Consider the following 23,444-nt stretch of genomic DNA (forward strand, 5'->3'; position numbering starts at 1 on the left):
ATCGGCTGGTCTGCAAGAATACTGTCAATATTAAACTGGTCCGCGGTGCAAAAAGGGTTGGGGACCCCTGCCTTATTCAAACTGTCTCAATGCGGACCTTAGGGCCCAGCGGAACCCCAGACCTTATTTAACCTGTCTCAGTGCGGTGGACATTAGGACCCGGCGCCAGAGCTCTGAATGCTCAGTGTTTCTGTTCATGAAAATAATCACGACCACGATTGAAAATAAAGTGGAAATAATAAAGCGATCGGAAAGAGGTGAAACGCCATCGGTCATTGGAAAAGCGTTAGGCTACAGTCAGTCAACGATCGGAACAATTTTAATGGATAAAGTGAGAAAGGCCCTGCTCCGATGAAAGCTACAATTATCACTAAACAAGGTAGTAGTTTAATTATTGGGTTTTGGGGTTTTGAGTTTTTGATCCTATTGGTGTTTTATATGCACAGAAAGGTAAAATATATACTACATACCAAGACAAAACTGACTGACGCTAAATAATACGAGATGTACCTGTTCCGAGTTACTTAGTTAAGAGAACTTAAGATTTTTTTTGATCCCGATAACCCACGCACATCCTCCCCAATACTTCAAATCATCTCTAGATTACTTATAATACCTAATACAATGTAAATGCTAAGTAAATAGTTGTTATACTGCATTGTTTAGGGAATAATGACAAGAAAAAAGCCTATACATGCTCGAACAACAAGTGCTGGAAGAGCACTTCCAGGTTTTCTAGATTTGCGGATAAGGACTGTACTACAGAAGCCAAACAGGGACATAGCTGCAGGAGTCTGTGTGTTTGCAGTGAATGTTTGTCACTCACCAAGAGTTGTTAATATTCCAGAAAGAGTTAAAGGAGAGGACCTGAATGAGAGTGGAACAACTTTTCTACCTATTGGCAAAAAAAATGTAGTAGTTTGGGCACATGCAAACTCTCAAAGCTACACCTTTGATCTTGAGCAAGGAAATATAAAATTATGAGAGCAGTTGAATGTGAGAATGAGTTGAGCTTGGCAAATGAAGTTGGTCAGTGGAGTAAAAGTGGCTGGGCCTGTTTCCAAGGAAGAACAGAGAAAGGCACTGACACCAACAGAATGTGTGATCAAGGTGTACAGAGATAATATACCTAGTTGGGACCAAGCGGTTGCAAACTGTCATCCCATTCTTCCCCCTGAATTATGGCTTCCATGACTTCAATGATACTTTTATCTATGGAAATGGACGGGCTGGAAATGGACAGCTGATGTTTCAGGCTGACACTCTTCACCTGGATTTCACCTAGTCTAACTTACAAAATGATAAATATCATCCATTAATTTACAACTATCCTCCTCACTATCAACAACATTTCCAATTTTTGTTAATCTGCAAACTTTTTTATCACATCTCCTATATCCATATCATTAATGTGTGTGTAATGGGAAACAGCATTGATTTATGTGGTACAGAACCTTTATTTTGTTTATTCAGTCGATATCATTTAATACCCAGGGTTTCTTGGACTACCTGTCTGCCCCTTTCATCCTTTTGGGATTATATATGTCTGCAGTGAACTTTCTTTATTTCACATCTGAATGACCCTTATTTTCTGCAAGTAGCAGCTCACAGTTTACTTTTGGCAGGTCAAGCCTTATGATATCATATTGTTTCTTTGCCCTTCCTTCACCTATCTGGCTGCATCCATCCAGCTGCAGCCTGACTCCTTCCCTCACCTCTGTATACTGGTTATCTCCCCTTTACACTCATGCTGACACAGGGTCTTCACTCAAAATGCCGACTATCCATTTGCCTCCACAGATGCTGCATGACCCGCTGAGTTCTACCAGCAGCTCTTGCTCTGGATTCTAGCATCTACAATCTCTGTATCTTTTAACATCAAAATTGGCCTACCTCCAATTAAGGAACTTAATTTCCAGATAATTTTATCCCTTTCCAAAACTACCTTAAAACTTAGAAATTTATCCAGAACCACAGAGTAATAAAGCACAGAAAGAGGCTCTTTGGTTAACTGATCCATGCTGACCACAACATTCTCCTCCCTCCTAGTCAATGAGTTAGCACCTCATAAGCCTTTTGTGACCCTGGCTATTTTGTAAGGGTCTTAGTGGCTAAGACTTTGCAAAAAGTATAGAAGCACAAAATGTTCTTGCAAGATAAGCTGAGTGGGTGATGTTATTCTTGGAATGTGACCGGTGTTTAACTTCAGTTCTTGCTTAGAAGCAACTTGTATCATTGCTTGATTAATTGCTGTAAGAGACGTATCCTGCTTTGTACTTACTATAGCGCTTGCAAGATAAGCATTAAAAGGAATGCTTGTTTCAAGGGCAGGAAGCTCCATGTGGTAAGCTTGTGTCCAGCTGTTCCCAGACACAGGGGCAGTTAAACTGTTAAACAATTTATGGCTGATAAGTTAACTATAACCATCTGTGCAGAAAACCAAAGGGGGTTGAACCCACATGTATCTGGTGCAGGTGACTGCATGTGCATTAAGAGCTGTATTTGCTTTAGAAACCAGAGACCTTCAATGTAGCCTCTGAGAGATTGCTTAAGGAAGGTTCTCTCTGGTAGCTAAAGTTCCATTCACCGTAGTACTTGGTGTCTTTGCATCGGGTAGATCGAAAGAAGTTTACAACAGTCTCAGTGGCCCACATTTGGTCTATAACCCTACAAGCCCCTCCCCTCCATGTACCTATCTAAAAGCCTCTTAAATATTGCAATTGTACCTGCCTCAACCACTTCCAGGTACTCACTACTTCTGTGCAAAGAAGTTACCTCTCAGGTTTATTTTAAATCTCTCCTTTTCTTGTATCTGTGTAGTCTAGTTTTGGACTCCACAACCCTTGGGGAGAAGTCTGTGAATGTCCTTAGCTTCCACACCCCCTCATAATTTTATAAACCGACGAGGTCATTCTCCTGTGCTCCAGAAAATAAAGATTCAGCATGGTGAATCTGTCCCTATAACTCAGGCCCTCTAGTCCAGGCAAAGGCCTTGTAAACTCCTTCTGCATCCTCCTCAGCTTGGGAATGTCTTTCCCATAACATGATGACGAAAACGGTTCACAATACTCCCGAGTGCAGCCTCACTGATAATTCGTAATACTCCAACATAATGCCCTACTGCTAAACCTGATGGCCTGACTGATGAAGGCCAGCATGTTAAACACCTTCAATGCTTTCTTCACCAGCCTACTTGCGCAGCTGTGCATGTGCTCTCAGTTCCTTGCATTTAACAAACTTGTCAGTGGCCTGCTATTCAATGTATAGTCCTTACCTGGTCTAACGGCCCAGAATGGATCAACTCACGACTAACTAAATGGATCTACTCCCTATACAGTCATGAGTATGTAGGGAATTGATCAGCTTAGTTAAGCGTGAAGTGACACGGCCAGATTTTGCTCTAGCTCCATCTACAAGATGATACTACTGTAGTGGGCTGCATATCAAGTAACAAAGAGCTGGAGAACAGGAAGGAGAAAGACAACTCAGTATTGTGGGTCATGACCTCAATGGTCACTGACTTCAGGAAGAAGGTGATGCATGTGCTCTTTTCTACCTTCAAGGCATTGAGCTTGACAGCTTCAAGTCCCTAGGAGTGAACATTATCTTGGGCCTGTCCTGGTCTAACCACATAGATGTCACAGGCAAGAAAGTTTACCAATGCCTCTATTTCTTCAGAAGGTTAAAAAAAAATGGCATGTCCCAGTTGACCATTGCCAATTTTTTATTGATGTACAACAGAAACCATCCGATCTGGATGAACAATGGCTTGGTATGGCAACTGATAGGCACGTGACCACAGGAAACTGCAGAGTTGTGGAAACAGCCTCCCCTCTATGGGCTCTGTCTACACCTCTCACTGCTTCAGCCATCATAATCAAAGACCCCTCCCACCCCAGACATTCTCTCGTTTTTCCTCTTCCATTGGGTAGGAGACACAAAAGCCCACAACCACGTGCCACCAAGTTCAAGGTTCCTCCGTTCTGCTGTTATAAGCCTATTAAATGGTTCCCTAGTACGACAGGATGGACTACTGACCTTACAATCTATGTCATTTTGATCTGATACCTTATTGTTTACCTACTTTCTGTGTAGCCATTACATTTTATTCCGCATTGTTATTATTTTACCTTGTTCTAGCTCAATGCACTCTGTGATGATTGCACCTGTATGAACAGTATTCAACACAAGCACTTCACAGCATTTTGGTACAAAATAAACCATTTCCAATTCCAAAAGCACAGAGCAATACATTCATGCACCTACAATTCTGCTGCTGGAACAAGAGAGGCATATTTTGCAGCCAATATGAATACTGAATTCCTGGAATCAAAACTAGCACCACGTCCAGAAGTAAAATGCAAGATGTCTGCTGCATATTACAGATGCTGAAAAATGTTCTATGAACCTGAAAATCAATTACCACTTATTTATGTAGGGATAAATTTGTGAATTTTGTAAATCTAGCTTGGTCATTATCAAGTGTGAGTCACTTAAGATGATGAAAGGAATTGATAGCAGGGTAGATGTAAAATGGGTGTTTTTACTCTCAACAGAGATTAAAGCCAGGAAGCATAAATGTAAGACAACTACTACTAAATCCAGTCGAGAATTAGGAAAATGCTTTTTTACAAATAAATGGTTAGAATGTGGACCTTCCTATTACATATTGCAGATGAGGCAGGTTGCAATGTTACACGTGAGATGTCAGGAAATAATTATCTGGAAAGATATTTTAACAGGGTTCAGTAAAGATCCATTTTCCCTCCCAACTCCAATCCCCTGCCTTCTCCCCGTATCCCTTCACATTCTGACCAGTCAATAATCTATCAACCTTTGCCTTTAATATATTTAAAGACTTGACCTCCACAGCTGCCTGAAAATTTTTTTACTCCCAGTCAGTGGCTGCTTTTCAGAACGTACTGCCTCGAGAAATTGGTGAGGTGGGCGCTTCCACAGGATGTAAGAATCATCTGAACAAATACTTGAATTCCCAGGCATAGTAAGCTATGGACCAAGTCCTCGTAAACGTGATTATCATAGATAGATACTTGCCAGCATAGACCAGTTTTGGTGCTATATAACTCTATTACTCCCTGCGGTCTACTGACTATCAATGTAAAGGCAATCAAAGAGAGCTATTATTGGTGTGTTCCATGACATTGGTGTGGAACTGCTGAGCCAAATGGCGTGTGCTGCAAATTTTTTTTGTTAGAAAAACACATGATATTCAAAATCATATACAGATTACTATAAGTAGATTATTTATTGCTTACCTTCTTTATTGATTGTTAATGGAATGTTATGCACAGTTTGGAGCTTCACACATGAGTTTGTCAGCATCTGTAGTTCAACAGTGGTAAGGGCAAAACTCTTAAAGCCTGAAATTTCAGAAACTGGTATTATTCATTGGATTAAGCGCACTGTTATCAGCACAATTTCACAATACAGTAAGTATCTTTGTCATATATGAAGTACCAACAGAGTCATTGACAAAGTGAAGATGGTAAAGGCCAAAGAAAAGGACAATGTATCAACATATTTCCCAACAGACAAGAAAATGAAAGCTCAATATACAGTGTCTATAAAAAGTATTCACTCCCTGTAAGTTTTCATGTTTTATTGTTTTACAATATTTAATCACAGTGGATTTAATTTAGCTTTTTTTGACAGTGATCAACAGAAGACTCTTTCTGTGAAAACGGATCTCTACAAAGAGATCTAAATAATTACAAATATAAACTCAAAATAATTGATTGCATAAGTATTCACCCCCTTCGAGTCAGGATTTAGTAGATGCACCTTTGGCAGCAATTGCAGCCTTGAGTCTGTGTGGATAGGTCTCGATCAGCTTTGCACATCTGGACACTGCAATTCTCCCCATTCCTCTTTACAAAACTGCTCAAGCTCTGTCAGATTGCATGGGGATCATGAGTGAACAGCCACAAATTCTTGACACAAAATTCTCTGCAGAGGCTGGGGTCAAAGCAACACGCACAACATGCTGGAGGAACTCAGCAGGTCGGGCAGCATCCCTGGAAACGAGCAGTCAACGTTTCAGGCTGAGACCCTTCGTCAGGACTGAAGAGGGAGGGGGCAGGTGCCCTATAAAGAAGATGGGGGGAGGATGAGAAGGAGAAGGCTGGTAGGTGCCAGGTGAAAAGCCAGTAAGGGGGAAGATGAAGGGGTGGGGGAAGGAAAGCAGGGAGGGGATAGGCAGGGAGGAGGAGGCAGAGTGAAACATCTTCTATAAACCCACTGACTCTCATAACTACCTCGACTATACCTCTTCCCACCCTGCCACATGCAAAAATGCTATTCCCTATTCCTAGTTCCTGAGTCTCCGCCGCATCTGCTTCCAGGATGAGGATTTCCGTTCCAGGACATCTCAAATGTCCTCTTTCTTTAAGGATTGTGGTTTCCCTTCTGCCGTCATCAATGACGCCCTCACCTGCATCTCCTCCATTTCACACACTTCGGGCCTCACCCCATCCTCCCGTCACCACAACATGTACCGAGTTCCCCTTGTCCTCACCTACCAACCCACCAGCCTCCGGATCCAGCACGTTATCCTCCGCAACTTCCGCCACCTTCAACAGGACCCCACCACTAAGGACATCTTTCCCTCTCTACCCCTCTCTGCTTTCTGCAGGGATCGTTCCCTCCACGACTGCCTGGTTCACACGTCCCTCCCCACAGATCTCCCACCTGGCACTTATCCCTGCAAGCGCAAGTGCTACACCTGTCCCTACACCTCCTCTTTTACCACCACTCAGGGCCCCAAACAGTCCTCCTAGGTGAGGCAACACTTCACTTGTGAGTCTGTTGGGGTCATCTATTGCATCCGATGCTCCCGGTGCGATGTCCTCTACATCGCCGAGACCCGACGCAGACTGGGGGGCTGCTTCGTCGAGCACCTCCACTCTGTCCACCACAACAGACAGGATCTCCCAGTTGCCTCCCACTTCAACTCTGCTTCACATTCCCATTCGGATATGTCAATACATGGTCTCCTCTACTGCCATGATGAGGCCAAACTCAGGTTGGAGGAGCAACACCTCATATACCGTCTGGGTAGTCTCCAGCCCCTTGGGATGAACATTGAATTCTCCAACTTCCGGTAATTCCCTCCCCCTCCCTTCCTCCATCCCAGTTTCACTCTGCCTCCTCCTCCAGCTGCCTATCACCTCCCTCATGGTTCCGCCTCCTTTTACTTCCCATAGCTTTCCCCTTACATTCCTTCTTTACCTTTCCTGCCTATCCCCTCCCTGCTTCCCCTCTCTCACCCTTTGATCTTTCCTCTGATTGGTTTTTCACCTGGCACCTACCAGCCTTCTCCTTCCCACCCTCCCCCCATCTTCTTTATAGGGCCCCTGCCCCCTCCCCCTTCAGTCCTGACAAAGGGTCCAAGCCCGAAACATTGACCGTTTGTTTCCATGGATGCTGCCCAACCTGCTGAGTTCCTCCAGCTTGTTGTGTGAGCCACAAGCTCTCAATTGGATTGAGATCTGGACTCTGACTTGGCCACTCCAGAACATTAACTTTGTTTACAATTTGAGGCAACCTTCACAAGCCTTCCAGGGCCTGCTGCAGTGAAGCATCCCCACGGCATGATGCAGCCACCACCATGCTTTACGGTAAGGATGGTGTGCTTTTGTTGATGTGCGGTGTTTGGCTGTTGCTAAACGTAGCATTTAATCTGATAGCCAAAAGGCTCAATTTTGGTTTCATCAGACCGTAGAACCTTCTTCCAGCTGACTTCAGAGTCTCCTGAATGCCTTCTGGCAAACTGTAGCCAAGATTTCATGAGTTTTTTTCCACTGTCTCTTTGCCACTCTGCCAACAAGCCGTGACTGGTAAAGCACCCAGCCAACAGTTGTTGTATGCACAGTCTCTCCCATCTCAGCCACTGAAGCTCGTAACTCCTCCAATTATCATAGGTCTCTTGGTGGCCTCGCTCACTAGCCTCTTCTTGCACATTCACTCAGATTTTGAGGATGGCCTGTTCTAGGCAGATTTACAGCTGTGCCATATTGTTTCCATGTATTCATGATTGGTTTAACTGTACTGCAAGGGATATTCAGTGACTTGGAAATGTTCTTGTATCCATCTCCTGACCTGTGATTTTCAATAATCTTTACGCGGAGTTGCTTGGAGTGTCCTTTTGTCTCCATGGTGTCGTTTTTGCCAGGATACTGACTCACCAGCAGTTAAAGTCCAACACCAGATACAGGTGTATTGTTACTACAATCAGTTGAAACACCCTGACTGCACACACTGATCTCCATTTAACTAATTATGTGACTTCTAAAACCAATTGGCTGCACCAGTGATGATTTCGTGTGCCGTATTAAAGGGGGTGAATACTTATGCAATCAATTATTTTCTGTTTTATATTTGTAATTCAGATCACTTTGTAGAGATCTGTTTTCACTTTGATACGATCAGTGTGAAAAAAAGCCAAATTAAATCCAGTGTGATTCAATGTTGTGAAACATGAAAACTTCCAAGCAGGTGAATATATGCACTCTGGAGGTTTGACCTTTTGCCTTGATTAGCAATACGTCACTTTCTTTCCCTAAGGATAACTGGGAACATCAATTAACACTGTTTTTAATTGCTAACAATGTCTTGAGCTTTTGATATCTGGTGGAAATTGGCTCCAGTTGTGTTGTTGCTCTGTTTCATTCTCTATTTGCAAACAACGACAGCGTCAACTGGCCTCTTGAAATTAGAATGGATGAAATTTACTGATTACAAAAGGTATGTGAATGGCACATCTTCATTTATGTGTAAGTTAACTTGAATTTTTTTTTAATTGAGAGCTGCTACAGATTTACACTGATTCTCACACTTTCTCTTCTATCAGTAGCACAAAAAATGTCTGAAAGTTGACTAGTTATTTATTAACATGGATCCTTTTAACATGATAAAACCATAAGATAGCTGTCAATGACTGTAAATTAGTGTCTCAAACCCAGAAATGAACAAATAAAACTGCAATGCCTAATTCCCTCAGTAGTTAATTATCAAAAAAAGATAAATTTTGAATTTTTCCTTCTTACATTTGCTTTCTGTGGTTTTCTCTTTCCATCAGAATTGTTCTATATTTGACCCCATTTTTGATTCTCCCATTCTGATGAACCCTCCCTCTCTTTAGTTTTATTAGTTAATTGTCCAAAATATGGAAAAAGACCATAAGACATAGGAGCAGAATGAGGCTGTTCAGGAGGAGATAAGAGGAGGAAAGGAAATGGGACGCAATTGGGACGTTGTGGAAGTTGTTGGTGTGACAACTCCTGAGGTACTGGTGGTTGCCCCATTAGAGAAAACAAGTGCTAAGATGGAAAGAGTGCAGAGAACATTTCTGTGGATGTTGCCGGGACTAGAGGGCCTGAGCCACAGGGCATGGTTTCCAGACCAGGTCCTTGTTCATTGGAAAATGAGGGTGACCTTTCTGCTTCTAATTTAGGAGTGCCAGTGAAAGGCCGACGCCAAATAGCCTTTCTCCCGAGACAGACTCTAGGGGATATAGGTTTAGTGTGAGAGGGAAAAGATTTAAAAGGTTCCTCAGGAGCAACTATATCAATGTAGAACATGTTAAGTACTGTACATGGAATGACATGCCAAGGACAGTCATTGAGTCAGGTGCAATGTTACCATTTAAGAAGCACTTGGAGGCATGGAGGCACAGGGCTTGGAAGGGTATGAGCCAAATGCAAGAAATTGTGCCAGATAGGCTGTATTCAAGTTGCTTTGTTCTATAATTTCATAAAAATAATAGAGAGGGTAGCAAATGTATGAAGAGAACATAGAGGAAAGATAAAGTGTGGGGAAAGGGGGTGGTAAGTGCAGAAGAAAAATGAGAGGATAGGGAAGAGAGAAAAACACAAGGCAAAAGACAAGGGTAAGTGTAACAGATAGAAGGCTAGTAAGGAGGAGAAAAGAGAAAAGAAATGATAGGAGAGAGATGGAACGAAGGAACAGAAAGACAGAGATTGAAGAAGAAATATTTCAGGAGCAGAAAGTGTGCATGAGTATGAATGTGAATCAGTTACTTTCTAAGTTGAGGGTCTACTTTCAGAGAATTGCAAAGACCGCAAACCAACAATTTACTCCTTAAGGCAAATTTAACTTTACTGTAAATTTAAAAATTAATTCAAGCAACAAGTGAATCTACCGCTATACTTAGCAATTTAGGACTACAGCTCCAAGTACTTATCCAGGAGCCTCTTAAAAGACTTGATTGTATCCACCTCCACCACTGTCGCTGGCAGCCCATTCCATGCACTCACCACTCTGCATAAAAAAAACTTAGTCCTGACATCTCCTCTAAAACCTACTTCCAAGCACCTTAAAATTGTGCCCTCTCATGTTAGCCAGTTCAGCTCTGGGAAGAAGCCTCTGACTGTCCACCTCTATCAGGTCACCTCTCTTCCTCCATCGCTCCAAGCAGAAAAGGCCGAGTTCACTCAACCTATTCTCATAAGGCATGCTCCCCAAACAGTCAACATCCTTGTAAATCTCCTCTGCACCCTTTTTATGACTTCCACATCCTTCCTGAAGTGAGGTGACCAGAACTGAGCACAGTACTCTAAGTGGGGTCTGACCAGAGTGCTATATAGTTTTAAGTTACCTCTCAGCTCCTGAACTCAGTCCCATGCTTGCTGAAGGCCAATGCACCGTATGCCTTCTTAAACACAGAGTCAACCTATGTAGCAGCTTTGAGTGTCCTATGGACTCGGACCCCAAGATCCCTCTGATCCTCCACACTGCCAAGAGTCTTGCCATTAATACAATATTCTGCCATAATATTTGATCTACCAAAATAAACCACCTCACACTTTTCTGGATTGAACTCCATCTGCCACTTCTCAGCCCAGTCTTGCATCCTATCGATGTCCCGCTTAACCTCGGACAGCCCTCCACACTACCCACAACACCCCCAACTTTTGTGTCATCAGCAAATTTACTAACCCATCCCTCCACTTCCTCATCCAGGTCATTTATAAAAATCACAAAGAGAAGGGGTCCCAAAACAGATCTCTGAGGTACAACACTGGTCGCCCGTCTATAACCACTGTTTGTCTTCTGTGGGCAAGCCAATTCAAATTAAACACTCTAAACTTCTACAAATGTACAGTGGAGATATTCTGACTGGCTACATCACTGTCTGGTATGGGGGGGGGGGGGGGCAACTGCACAAGATCGAAATAAGTTGCAGAAACTTGTAGAAGTAGTCAGCTCTGTCATAGGTACCAGTCTTCAGAGTATCCAAGACAACTTCAGGGAGCGGTGCCTTAGGAAGAATATGCCCTCTTCACACTGTTACTGTCAGGAAGGAGGTAGAGAAGCCTGAAGGCATGTACTCAGCCATTCAGGAACGGCTTCTTCACTTCTGCCATCTGATTTCTAAATGGACATTGAACCTGTGAACCTTCCTTGGAGTGGAGAAGGATATGACAGCAAATATAGTGATCATTTCTTCCCCTTAATATAGGTCTCTATAACAAGATGGCAAAGATTTAAGGTAAGAGGTAGGTGAGTTGTTTGTGGAAAAGGTTTTTCACTAAGAGGGTGTTTGAAACCTTAAATGTACTGCTGCAAATGCGATCTCATTGGCTCTCCATGTGGTCTTGGATCACCGAGACAATACAAATCGCTATGACAGGAGGCTGTTCATTGACTACAGCTAGCACTAAACACCATCATTCCTACGGTTCTGATTGAAAAGCTCCAGAAATTGGGCCCCTGGACCTCCCTCTGCAACTGGATCCTCAACTTCCTAACTGGAAGACCACAATCTGTGTGGATCAGGAATAACATCTCCACCTTGCTGACAAACAACACTGGTGCAACTCAGGATGAGTGCTTAGCCCACTGCTCTACTCCCATGACTGAGTGGCTAGGCACAGCTCAAATGCCATCTGCAGATTTGCTGACAATACAACCACTGTTGGCAGAATGTCAGATGGTGACGAGAGGCCATACAGGAGTGAGATATATCAGCCAGTTGAGTAATGTTGCAGCAGCAACACTGCGGTCAACATTAGTTAGACCACAGAAGTGATGCATAGCTTTGGCACTCAGAACGTTTAATAAGGTATTGGGTAAGCACTTCGAACACCAAGACGCAGAAGACTATGTATGGGCTATGTGCTGATAGATGGAATGAGTATTGATAGAAACTTATGACCAACATGGACATGGTGGACTGAAATACCTATTTCTATGCTGTATACATTACGACATATTGACTGTATCTTAGACAAATTAAATAAAATTACTTACATTTCTTCTGCTGTTCCCTCATGATTTCCCTCCATTCAGCTCTTTCATAATCTGATGATATCAGGAATACATAGCTCTGTAAGATGGAGAACAATTTTAACACATTTAAATTTCAGCAGACTATTTCAACACAGTCCTAACAGAGGTGTCTCCTTACTGAGATACACACTTTAAATCATTATTCAGCAAACAGAAGTGAATGCCTCTCACAGGGAGAAAAATTATCAGAAGGGGGAAACACAGCGAGGAAATGAACACGCTATTTAATGATTTTTCTTTGTGTTTTCCTAGTTCATTCTCTACAGGTTTTTGGTGTTCAATTTAGGTCAACATCTTTTTTTGCGATGAGCACATATTTAGAAATTCCAGGCTGAACCAGTTAATTATACTGAAATTCGACTTTAATTTAAACTCAGGCTGTGGTAGGTTAGAAAAGAATGACAAGATTTCTGATCTAATTGGCGGCACAGGAATCAAGTGGGAGTAATGCCTCCTTTCTCAGGGAGTTGACTAAAACTAGGGTGTATAGGTTTAGGAGATGAGGGGAAGGATTTAATAGGCTCCTGAGGAGCAACCTTTTCCATGGTGAATGAGCTCAAATAAATAATTTAATAGCAATATTGATTAGTAAGGTTACAGGGAGAGGACAGGAGAATGTTAAAAGAGATATTAAATCAGCCATGATGGAATAGCAAAGCAGAATTGATGGCCCAAATAGCCTAATTCTGCTCCTATGTCTTATGGTTTTATTATTGAAGGATGACTCCTTAATATCACTGTACGACCTTAACAGATCATTTAATACTTTTGGGAATCCCGGCCCGTGTGGATATCAAGTCTGTACTGAACAGTTTCAGTGAGTGGACATTCACCTTGCCATGCCTGTTATGCACTCTGAAAGCCATGTTTGGAGACATAAGTAACAACAATGACTCTTGTTCTGACAGCTTCTTCTTCAGCCGTTCAATTACTTTGCTGCCCTTGTTAGCTCTCTGTGAACAAAAACAAAGAACACAAGTAAGATCGCTGCCGTCTGTAATTTTTTTATATAGAAGAAAGTAATATTTACAAATCAGTGCATGTTAATTCTGATATTCATTGATTATGAAAACCAATCTATGACCTTTCTCTAGTTCACTGGTTCTTGTGCTGGCCTTACTATAAATTTTACTCAATCATCCACAGAAAGAAATTCAAAATATAATGGTGCATAAAATGGGTTCAATTGTGGGATGCCAAGAACCGTTTCAGGCATAAGTATGTAACTGAAAATTTCCACTGTGCCTGAGGACTTGCAACCAATGCTGTGGCTAAGAGAGATTGGAGGGATCAGACCCCAGAAATGTCAGTGAAATACTTGGTTGCAGGAGGGGCAGAACTGACAACTCAATATTCTGTTTTAAACATGATAGAGTGGGGAGGGATGAACGGGAGAAGGATGGCATTACCAGTCAAGGAAAATGTCACAGCAGTGCTCAATATGAAGAACTCGACTAGTCAGGCTTTATGGGTGGAACTGAGGAATAAGAAAGGTACGACCACGTGAATGAGTTCATATTATAGATCACTACCAGTCCATACGATTTAGAGGAACAAGTTTGTAGAGAGATTGCAGACTGTTGCAAGAAACATAAGGTTGTGATAGTAAACAAGAGAAAATCTGCAGACATCAAAAATCCGAGCAACACACCCAAAATGCTGGAGGAACTCAGCAGGCCAGACAGCATCTATGGAAAATAGCACTGGGCCGAAACGACTGTGCTTTTTTCCATAGATGCTGCCTGGCCTGCTGAGTTCCTGCAGCAGGTTGTGATACTAAGTGATTTTAACTTTCTACATATTGACTGGGACTCCCATACTCTAAAAGGGTTGGATGGGATAGAGTTTGTCACACGTTTTCAGAAAAGTTTCTTTAATCAGTACATAGAAGTCTCAATGAGGGGGTGTACAATACTTGATCTCTTGTTGGGGAACGAGGCAGGGCAGGTGACAGAAGTCTGTGTAGGGGAACACTGCATCTGTTTACCATAATACCATTAGCTTCAAGGTGATTGTGAAAAAGGATAGGCCTGGTCCTCAGGTTGAGGTTCTAAACTGGTATCAGAAAGGATCTGGATTGGGACAGGCTGTTTTCTGGTAAAGGTGTACTCGGTAAGTAGGAGTCCTTCAAAAGTGAAATTTTGAGAGTAAAAACCTTGCATGCGCCTGTCAGAATAAAAGCCAAGGGTAATAGGTTAAGGGAATCTTGGTTTTCGAAAACTGGTTAAGAAACATAGCAGGTATAGGCGGGTAAGAACAAATGGGATACTTGAGGAGCATAACAAATGAAAGAAGACATAAGGAATCAGGAGCGGTAAAGTAAGGCATAACATTGCTCTAGCAGACAAGGGTGAAGGAGAATTCGAAGGACTTCTACAGATATGTTAAGAATAAAAGGATTGCATGAGACAAACTTGGTCCTTTGAAAGTTCAGAATGGTCATCTATGTATGGAGCCAGAAGTGATGGGGAGATGTTAAATGGATTTTTTGGATCTGTATTTACTAGGGAGACAGACAGAGAGTCTACAGAAGTGAAGCAAAGCAGCAGGGAGTTCGTGGACCCTATACAGATTACAGAAGAAGAGGTGTTTGCTGTCTTGAGGCAAATTAGGGTGGACAAATCCCAGGGCATGTGATAAGGTGTTACTTTGGACCGTCTGGGAGGCATCTGCAGGGGCCTCTAGCAGAGATACCAAAATCACCCTTAGCAACAACTGGAGATTGGGAGGATAGCTAATGTTGTTCTGCTGTTTAAGTAAGGCTCTAAGAATAAACCAGGAAATTATACAGGCATCAGTAGTGGGAAAGTTAATGGAAAGTATTCTGAGAGACTGGATATATGAGTATTTAGGTCGTTTGGTCAAAACGCCACTTGCATACAACACATATATTTCATTTCTTTTATGTCTTTTACATTTGTTTTTCATCTTGAATGTGATTCTGGAACTGAATTACAGTTTCGAGATCACTTGGGTGTTTCAACGCTCTGCAGTTTCTGAGAGGATTCCGAGAGGCGAAGGAAGCGTGTGGGAACCTTGTGGTGAGCAGGCCGCAGGACGGGGCACGAGCCAATGTTCGACTCCATTTCACTGATTAAAGCGAAAAGGGATATTAAACCATTGAGTCGAATGCAGAAGGTGAACGCCAGCTACCGGCCTTTTGATCACAGGGGTATTACTCTGCGGCTGGAGAGGAGAGACTGCCCTCTGTCAGAGAAGGGAGGCAGCCGCTGTGCCGAGAGAATGTTACCCAGGTTTTCCGCCTTTTGGATATGGATTTGTACTGTGGACTTTTTTCACATAGTTTTTTTAATATTCTGTGTTTTTTGCCTGATCTTTTTTGTTTTTTGTGTGTGGCGGGGGGAGATTTGGGGGTTGGTGATAGTGCTGCCATTTTTTTCTTTCTTGGTTTTATGGTTCCTGGAGAAGGAGGATTTCAGAACACAAGAATACAACTGCAGATGCTGTGGATCAAAGAATACGTACACAACGCTGGAAGAACTCAGCAGGTCAGGCAGCAACTGTGAGAAAAGAGTAGCCAACGTTTCGGGCCGAGACCCTTCATCAGGAATGGGGGGGGGAAGAGAGGGCAGAAGCCCAGTAATAGAGATAGGGGAGAGGGTAGGGCCTAGAGGCGCCAGGTGGAGAACCAATCAGAGGAAAGATAAAGGGAGGAGGGGATAAGCATGAAAGAACTGTAGAGATAAAGAAGCAGAAAGTTGAAGGGGCAGAGGGGCAGAGAGGGACCTGGGATAGGGGAAGGGGGAGGGGAGGGAATTACCGGAAGTTGGAGAATTCAATGTTCATACCACCAGGCTGGAGGCTACCCAGACGGTAGATGAGGTGTTGCTCCTCCAACCTGAGTTTGGCCTCATCATGGCAGTAGAGGAGGCCATGTATGGACATATCGAGATGGGAATGAGAGGCAGAGTTGAAGTGGGTGGCAACCGGGAGATCCTGTCTGTTGTGGCAGACGGAGCGTAGGTGCTCGACGAAGCGGTCCCCCAGTTTGCGTCAGGTCTCGCCGATGTAGACGAGGCCGCACTGGGAGCACTGGATGCAATAGATGACTCCAGCAGACTCACAGGTGAAGTGTTGCCTCACCTGGAAGGACTGTCTGGGGCCCGGAATGGTGCTAAGGGGGGAGGTGTGGGGAGAGGTGTAGCATTTGCGCTTGCAGGGATAAGTGCCGGGTGGGAGTTCTGTGGGGAGGGACGTGTGGACCAGCTAGTCGCAGAAGGAACGATTCCTGTGAAAAGCTGAGAGGGGTAGGGAGGGAAAGATGTGCTTGGTGGTGGGTCCTGTTGAAGGAGGCGGAAGTTGCGGATGATAATATGCTGGATCCGGAGGCTGGTGGGATGGTAGGTGAGGACAAGGGGAACACGGTCCCTGTTGTGGTGACGGGAGGATGGGGTGAGGGCCGAAGTGCAGGAAATGGAGGAGATGCAGGTGAGGGCATCTTTGATGACGCCAGAAGGGAAACCACGATCCTGAAAGAAAAAGGACATTTGAGAAGTCCTGGAACGGAAAGCCTCATCCTGGGAGCAGCTGCGGCAGAGACGGAGGAACTGGGAATAGGGAATGGCATTTTTGCATGTGGCAGGGTGGGAAGAGGTATAGTCAAGATAGTTATGGGAGTCAGTGGGTTTATAGAAGATGTCAGTGGATAGTCTGTCTCCAGAGATGGAGACCGAGAGATCAAGAAAGGGGAGAGGAGTGTCCGAGATTGACCAAGTGAATTTAAGGGCCGGGTGAAAGTTAGAGGCAAAGTTGATGAAATTGACAATTTCAGAGTTGTATCTTTGAACCTTTGGATTGATTAGGAATGGTCAGCATGGCTTTGTGTGTGGTAGGTCATGACTTACCAATCTAATAGAGTTTTTCAAGTATGTTACCAGGAATGAGGGTAAGGTAGTGTCCACTGGACTTCACCAAGGCATTTGATAAAGTCCTGCATGGGAGGTTGGTCAAGAAGGGTCAGTTGCTTGGTATTCAAGATATGGTAGTAAATTGGATTGGACATTGGCTTTGCGGGAGAAGCCAGAGAGGGGCAGTGGATCATTGCCTGTGACTAGTGGATTGATGCTGGGTCCATTATTGTTTGTCATCTATATCAACGATCTGGATGATAATGTAGTTAACAGGATCAGTAAATTTGCAGATGACACCAACACTGGGAGTGTAGGAGACAGAGAGCAAGACTATCAAAGCTGAACCAGGTGGTAAAATGGGCTGAAAATAGTAGATGGAATTTAATGCAGACAAGTGTGAACTTTGCACTTTGGAAAGAGCAACCAGGATAGGTCTTACAGAGTGAGCGGTAGGGCACTGAGCAGCGTGGCAGAACAAAGGGGTCTGGGAATATAGGACATTAAAAGTGGCATCACAGGTAGATAGTTAGTACATTGACCTTCATAAATCAAAGTATTGAGTACAGGAGATGGCATGTTATGTTGAAGTTGTATAAGGTGTTGCATAGGACTAATTTGGAGAACTGTACTGTGTGCAGTTTTGGTCACCTACTCACAGGAAAGATGTAAACAATGTTGAAGGAGTATAAAGAAAATTTACAAGGGTGTTTTCGGGACTGGAGGACCTGAGTTATAAGGAAGGATTGAATGGGTTAGAAATATATTCCCTAGAAAGTAGAAGATTAAGGGGAGATTTGAAAGAGCTATAAAAAATTTCAAGGGTAGAGATAGGGTAAATACAAGCAGGGTTTTTTTCGACTAAGGTTGTGCAAGACTACAAAAAGAGGTCATGGAATTAGGGGGGAAAGGTAAAATGTTGAAGGGGATTCCTCACTCAAGGGGGTGATGAAAGCATGGAATGAGCTGCCAGCGCAGTTTTGATTTCACTGTTTAAGGGAGGTGTGCAGAGGTACACGGGTAGCAAGGCTGCGGAGGACTGTGATCTGGGTGCAGATTCATGGGACCAGGCATTTAATGGCATGGGGCAGACTGGATGGGCAGAAGGGCTTGTTTCTGCATTGTAGTTTTCTATGATTCTATGAAATAGTGGGGCAGAAAAGTCTAGCATTTAAATACTGTGTTGTTACACAGATTTCAGAGTGAAATCTGCATCAACCATGTCATTTTGTGGGGTTGGGTATTGGAACCAGGCAGGCACTAGAAGAATTAGTGTAAGAAAAATCAGAGAGTGACATAATTACTGCCAGGTTGGGAAATGGAGGGCAAATGAGAGTCCGAAAAATGAAGTTAAGTAATTCACCCACCTACAGTAATAAATCTTGTTTGTTCCACTGTGTCCATCAACAAATACTCTGAGGCTAACATTTAACCAATTCCCGTATTGTCATTGTTTTACTCCAGACAAATATATTTCGGATTAGAAAATAGAAAGATAAAAGCTGCAATGTGCAAATGAATTTCTAGGCATTGATACATTAATAGAGTTTAAATCTCCAAGCTGGTAAAGCCAGTGGGTCTTTGAAATTAATACATGAATTAATTAACAGTACAAACATGCTGACAATAAGCATTACTTAATTATACTCTAGTATGAAATAATATTTTAAAATAATTTCACAAAGCCTCAGTTTTTTTTTGCTTCAGAGATTGCAAACACAGATAAATTCGATCAAGTTCTTCAGGATATTGATTTTTTTTTAACGACATCATGAACTGAAAATCTGGTTTTGCACAAAAAAGATTATTTCCAAGTTGCACCTGATTATTTGCAGGGGAATGGGAACCAGACTGCCGGGGATATTGTGGAGTGACCATCAGACATTACCAGTCCCTCTAACTTGCTTTGTATTATCTACAAACTTGGCCACATAGCCATGAATTCTGTCATCCAAATCATAGACATATAACATGAAAAAAGTAGTCAGCAGAACACCAGCCGTCACTAGCAGACACCCTTTATCCTTGTCTCCTGTCAGTCAACCATCTATCCATGATGATCTCTTCTCTGTAATACCACGGGCTCTCATCTCATTAAGTAGCCTCATATGTGGCATCTTCTGAATATCCAAATAGACAACAACCACTGATTCTCCTTTGTCTATCCTGCCCATTATTCCCTCAAAGAATTCCAACAGATTTGTAAGCCAGTATTTCCCCTTAAGGAAACTTTGTCCTATTTTATCACGTGCCTCGAAATACCTCAAATCCTCATCCTTAATAATAGACTCCAACATATTCCCAACCACTGAAGTCAGGCTAACTGGACTGACATTTGCAATTCTCCAGTTCTCTGGAACCATTCCAGAGTCTCGAGATTCTTGAAAGATGCTTCCACAATCTCTTCAGCTACCTCTTTCAGCACCCTGGTCCAGGTGAAGTATCTACTTTCAGAGCTTTCAGCTTCCCAAGTACCCTCCTCAGTAATAGCAACTACACTCACTTCTGCCCTGATGCTCTCAAATTCCTGGCATACTGCTAGTATCTTACATAGGGGCTAGTATCTTACATAGTGAAAACTGTCGCGGATACTGAGTTTCAAAAGTTGGGACCACTTCTTTTTATGTTATATGTCAATGACTTAGATGACGGAATTGATAGCTTTGTGACCAAGTTTGCGGACAGTCAAAGAAAAGTGGAGGGGCAGGTAGCTTTGAGTAAGGAGAGAGACTACAGAAGGACTTACACAGATTTGGAGGATGGGCAATGAAGTGGCAGATGGAATACAATGTCGGCAAGTGTAAGGTCATGTACTTTGGTGGAAGAAATAAAGAAGTGGACTATTTTCTAAATGGTAAGAAAATTCGAAAATCTGAGGTGCAAGGGGATTTGGGAGATCTTGTGCAGGGTTCCCTAAAGGTTAAACTGCAGGCTGAACAGCAGGGTTCTCAGTAACATCAACTGTAATGTTAACTGTTACCTGCTAATAATAAAATGGCTTCTCTGTAGTGTTATAATGAAATGGCTTCTCTGTGATGTTAACCCTGAGGTAATGCTCTCTGTAGCTGAAATGTTTGGGTTATAACTACTGATAACGGGGGGACTAACCAATGGGAGTCTTGTTATTCTATCTGTATGTGTGGGAACCCAGTTGATGTACGGCAAGGAGAAGCGAAGAGGGAGGATGTGCGGGAACTGCTCTGGTAGACGACTGTGGTTGATCCCAGTCCGAGGGTCGTGGAGTTCAAAGGAAGTCAAATAGTGGACTGAGGATACTGCGTGAGCTCCAACGTGAGCACAAACTGTATAATTTCTATTCTTGGCGCCATTTTATTTTATAATTTTGTTTCTTTACTAGCCCCATAGTCACATTAAAATTTATAAAGCGTAATTGTTTAAACGTACATTGTGTATGGACTGATATTTTACGTTGTGGGTTTGTGCCGGGGTGCATACACAGCATCTACGCAAACGTGAGACACAGTTGGGCGGGCAGACACGGTTTCCCCTAGATGGATATGGGTTGATATAGAGTTGAGTATTACAGAAAAAAAGCCAAAAGCCAAAAGCCAAAAGCTTTCTTTACAATCCTATCAACCTGTAATGCCACTTTCAACAAATTATGGACCTGTATTCCCAGATCCCTTTGTCCTACCACACTCCTCAGTGCCCTACCGTTCACTGTGTAAGACCCACTCTGGTTGGTCCTACCCAAGTGCAAAACCTGGCACTTGTCTGCATTAAATTCCATCTGCCAGTTTTCCAGCAGGTTCAGATCCTTCTACAAGCCATGACAGTCATCCTCGCTGTCCACTGCACTCCCTATCTTGTGTCATCCACAAATCCGCTTATTCAGTTAACCACATTATCACCCAGATCACTGATATAGACGACAAACAACAAAGGATCCAGCACTAATTCCCTGTGGTACAGCACTAGTCACAACCATCTACTACCATTCTCTGGCTTCTCCAACAAAGCCAATGTCAAATGCCATGTAGACAACATTCACTGACTGCCTTGTCTTCATCAACTTTCTTGCTAACTTCCTCAAAAAGCTCTACAAGATTGGTTAGGCATGAACTACCATGCACGAAGCTATGCTGACTATCCCTAATCAGTCCACGCCCACAGATCTAGACCTCAGCAGACGGCGAACCTCCTGGTTCATCCACGGCTTTCAGTTTGGGAAAGTGCACGTTTTCGTAGGCACACACTCATCTACACGGCTTTTAATGAGGTGGGTAACAACTGCAGCATATTCATCCAGATTCAAAGACGAATCCCTGAATACAGTCCTGTCCACCGATTCAAAGCAGTCCTGTAGGCGCTCCTGTGCTTCCCCTGTCCATACCTTCTTGGTCCTCACTACTGGTGCTTCTCTGCCTATATTCAGGGAGTAGAAGTACAGTCAGCTGGTCAGACTTCCCAAAGCGTGGGCATTAAATGTAATTTACAAGTACTGTGCATTCTTGGTGGTGTAACAGTGTATCGTTTCCTCTGGTAGTACAAGTGATTTGTCGATGGAAATTTTATTGAATTCTTCAAGCTGGCCTGGTTAAAATCCCCCAAAATGATAGTGCCATGGTATGCTGTTTCATACATGTTGATCATATTACTCTGATCACCCAGAGCCTGCCTGGCATTGGCCTGAGGTGGAACATATCAAAATGATCACTGAAATCTTCCACTTAATTACAAGATATTCCAGGTCTGGTGAGCAGAAGTGGGACATCCTACTCTGACTGTGTATAGTGAACCCGTCAATCTTAATCACTGCATCCGGTACGGAGGAGGTTAACCAGGATTCCATGAAACAAAGGACACAAGCAGTCCTTATGACCCACTGAGACAGCACCCTAGCTCTGAGATCTTCGATGTTATTTACTAGATATATTTGCCAGCAAGATAGTTGGTAATGGGAGTCAAATACCCTGCTTTCTTAAACACACCTGTATTCCTGATTGGCAGCCACGTTTCCTTTGAGAAGTGTGCCCACAATCGGCATTGTTTCTGTTGGTCTTAAGCAGTGATAGATTGTCCAATCACATTAAAACATCTTTAATAACTGCACAGACCTTGGAAGCAGTTGTGATTCTCAGCTGTATTAGGCTGAAACGTGAATATTTCATCCTATCTATTGATCTACGCTGCAACAAGATCATCACCTCACGGTGCCCTGGGAGTAACAGTACAGTGGATTCTGATTAACTGGAACACATTGGAACCAGCACATTTTGGCCCAATTAAACAGCTGCCCCAATTAGCTGGGTTCATGGAAATATTTATAAAGGTATAAGAAAGAGTAACTACTATTTAACTGAGTAACAACTTATATTTTTAAGTGAAATACAGAAAAAAATTAGAGCACTACCTAGACCTCCACAATACTATAAAACTGTGTATTAGTTCCTTATAGTTATCAACTTATGAATTCTTCCAACACAGATTTCTGATTGACTGTAAATTAACAAAATCAATGCAGACACCACACATGGATACTGGACTGCCTTCATACAAAGCCATTAATGACTGCATCTTCCAAGTCTTCATTTCCATTGTAACTTACAAGATGATTGACAATACCTTCACATTCTTCGTAGGTCCTAACTTGTTGAATAGTGAAATTGTTTCGTTTTCACTCTCAGACATTTCTGGCATCTTCAAGCCTGAATACTTGAAACCGCAGTGAACAAAACAGTACTGCATTGTCTAACTACTTATTCCTCGCCAAATGTCAGTGCCAAAAATCACTGCTCTTTGAATGCAAGCACACACATCTGACAGTATTGAAGAATTGTTGACTCTAAGCATGGTGTAGAGTCTAATGGCCACACAAGTGCATGCATCTATCATTAGCTCAGCAACAGCCTTCTATCCTAATTAAGCATCACAGTATCCCAAATAAACGGAGGGAATCCCAACTATTTTCTTTGCCCCAAATAAGCAGCTGCCCTGATTAACGGAATCCATGGTATGTAACCAGGGAAACAGCATGGCCTATTAGGGACCAATATGGCAATTTGGGCTTGGAGCTTCAGGATGTAAGTGAGGTTTTCAACAGATGGGTTTCATCTCTACTTATTAAGAAAAATATTATGGTTGGAGAATTCAAGGGAAGGGGCAGTGAAATTTGAGAACGTGTATGAATTAAATAACAAAGTTTAGTTATCTTATTGGTCAAAGGTAGATAAAAGTCTATGGCCTGATGAGATGTATCCAAGGCTGCTATTAAAGGCAACAGAA

At 42.8% G+C, this 23,444-nt stretch overlaps 1 protein-coding gene across 2 annotated transcripts in view; it reads right to left on the reverse strand.

The window, feature by feature from the left end:
- The window catches only part of si:dkey-91m11.5 (PH_BCR_vertebrate and RhoGAP_Bcr domain-containing protein), a 406,087-nt gene that overhangs the window by 112,893 nt on the left and 269,750 nt on the right, over positions 1 to 23,444 (reverse strand). For both annotated transcript variants that reach the window (XM_059983343.1, XM_059983342.1), the window contains 3 exons: positions 13,164 to 13,283; positions 12,292 to 12,367; positions 5,277 to 5,381 (listed from right to left, as the gene is read on the reverse strand). In XM_059983343.1, the coding sequence (XP_059839326.1) occupies positions 5,277 to 5,381; positions 12,292 to 12,367; positions 13,164 to 13,283 (301 nt within the window). The remainder of the gene's footprint in view (positions 1 to 5,276; positions 5,382 to 12,291; positions 12,368 to 13,163; positions 13,284 to 23,444) is intronic.

Source organism: Hypanus sabinus, chromosome 10 (assembly GCF_030144855.1).
Source record: "Hypanus sabinus isolate sHypSab1 chromosome 10, sHypSab1.hap1, whole genome shotgun sequence".
Taxonomy (NCBI): Eukaryota; Metazoa; Chordata; class Chondrichthyes; order Myliobatiformes; family Dasyatidae; genus Hypanus; species Hypanus sabinus.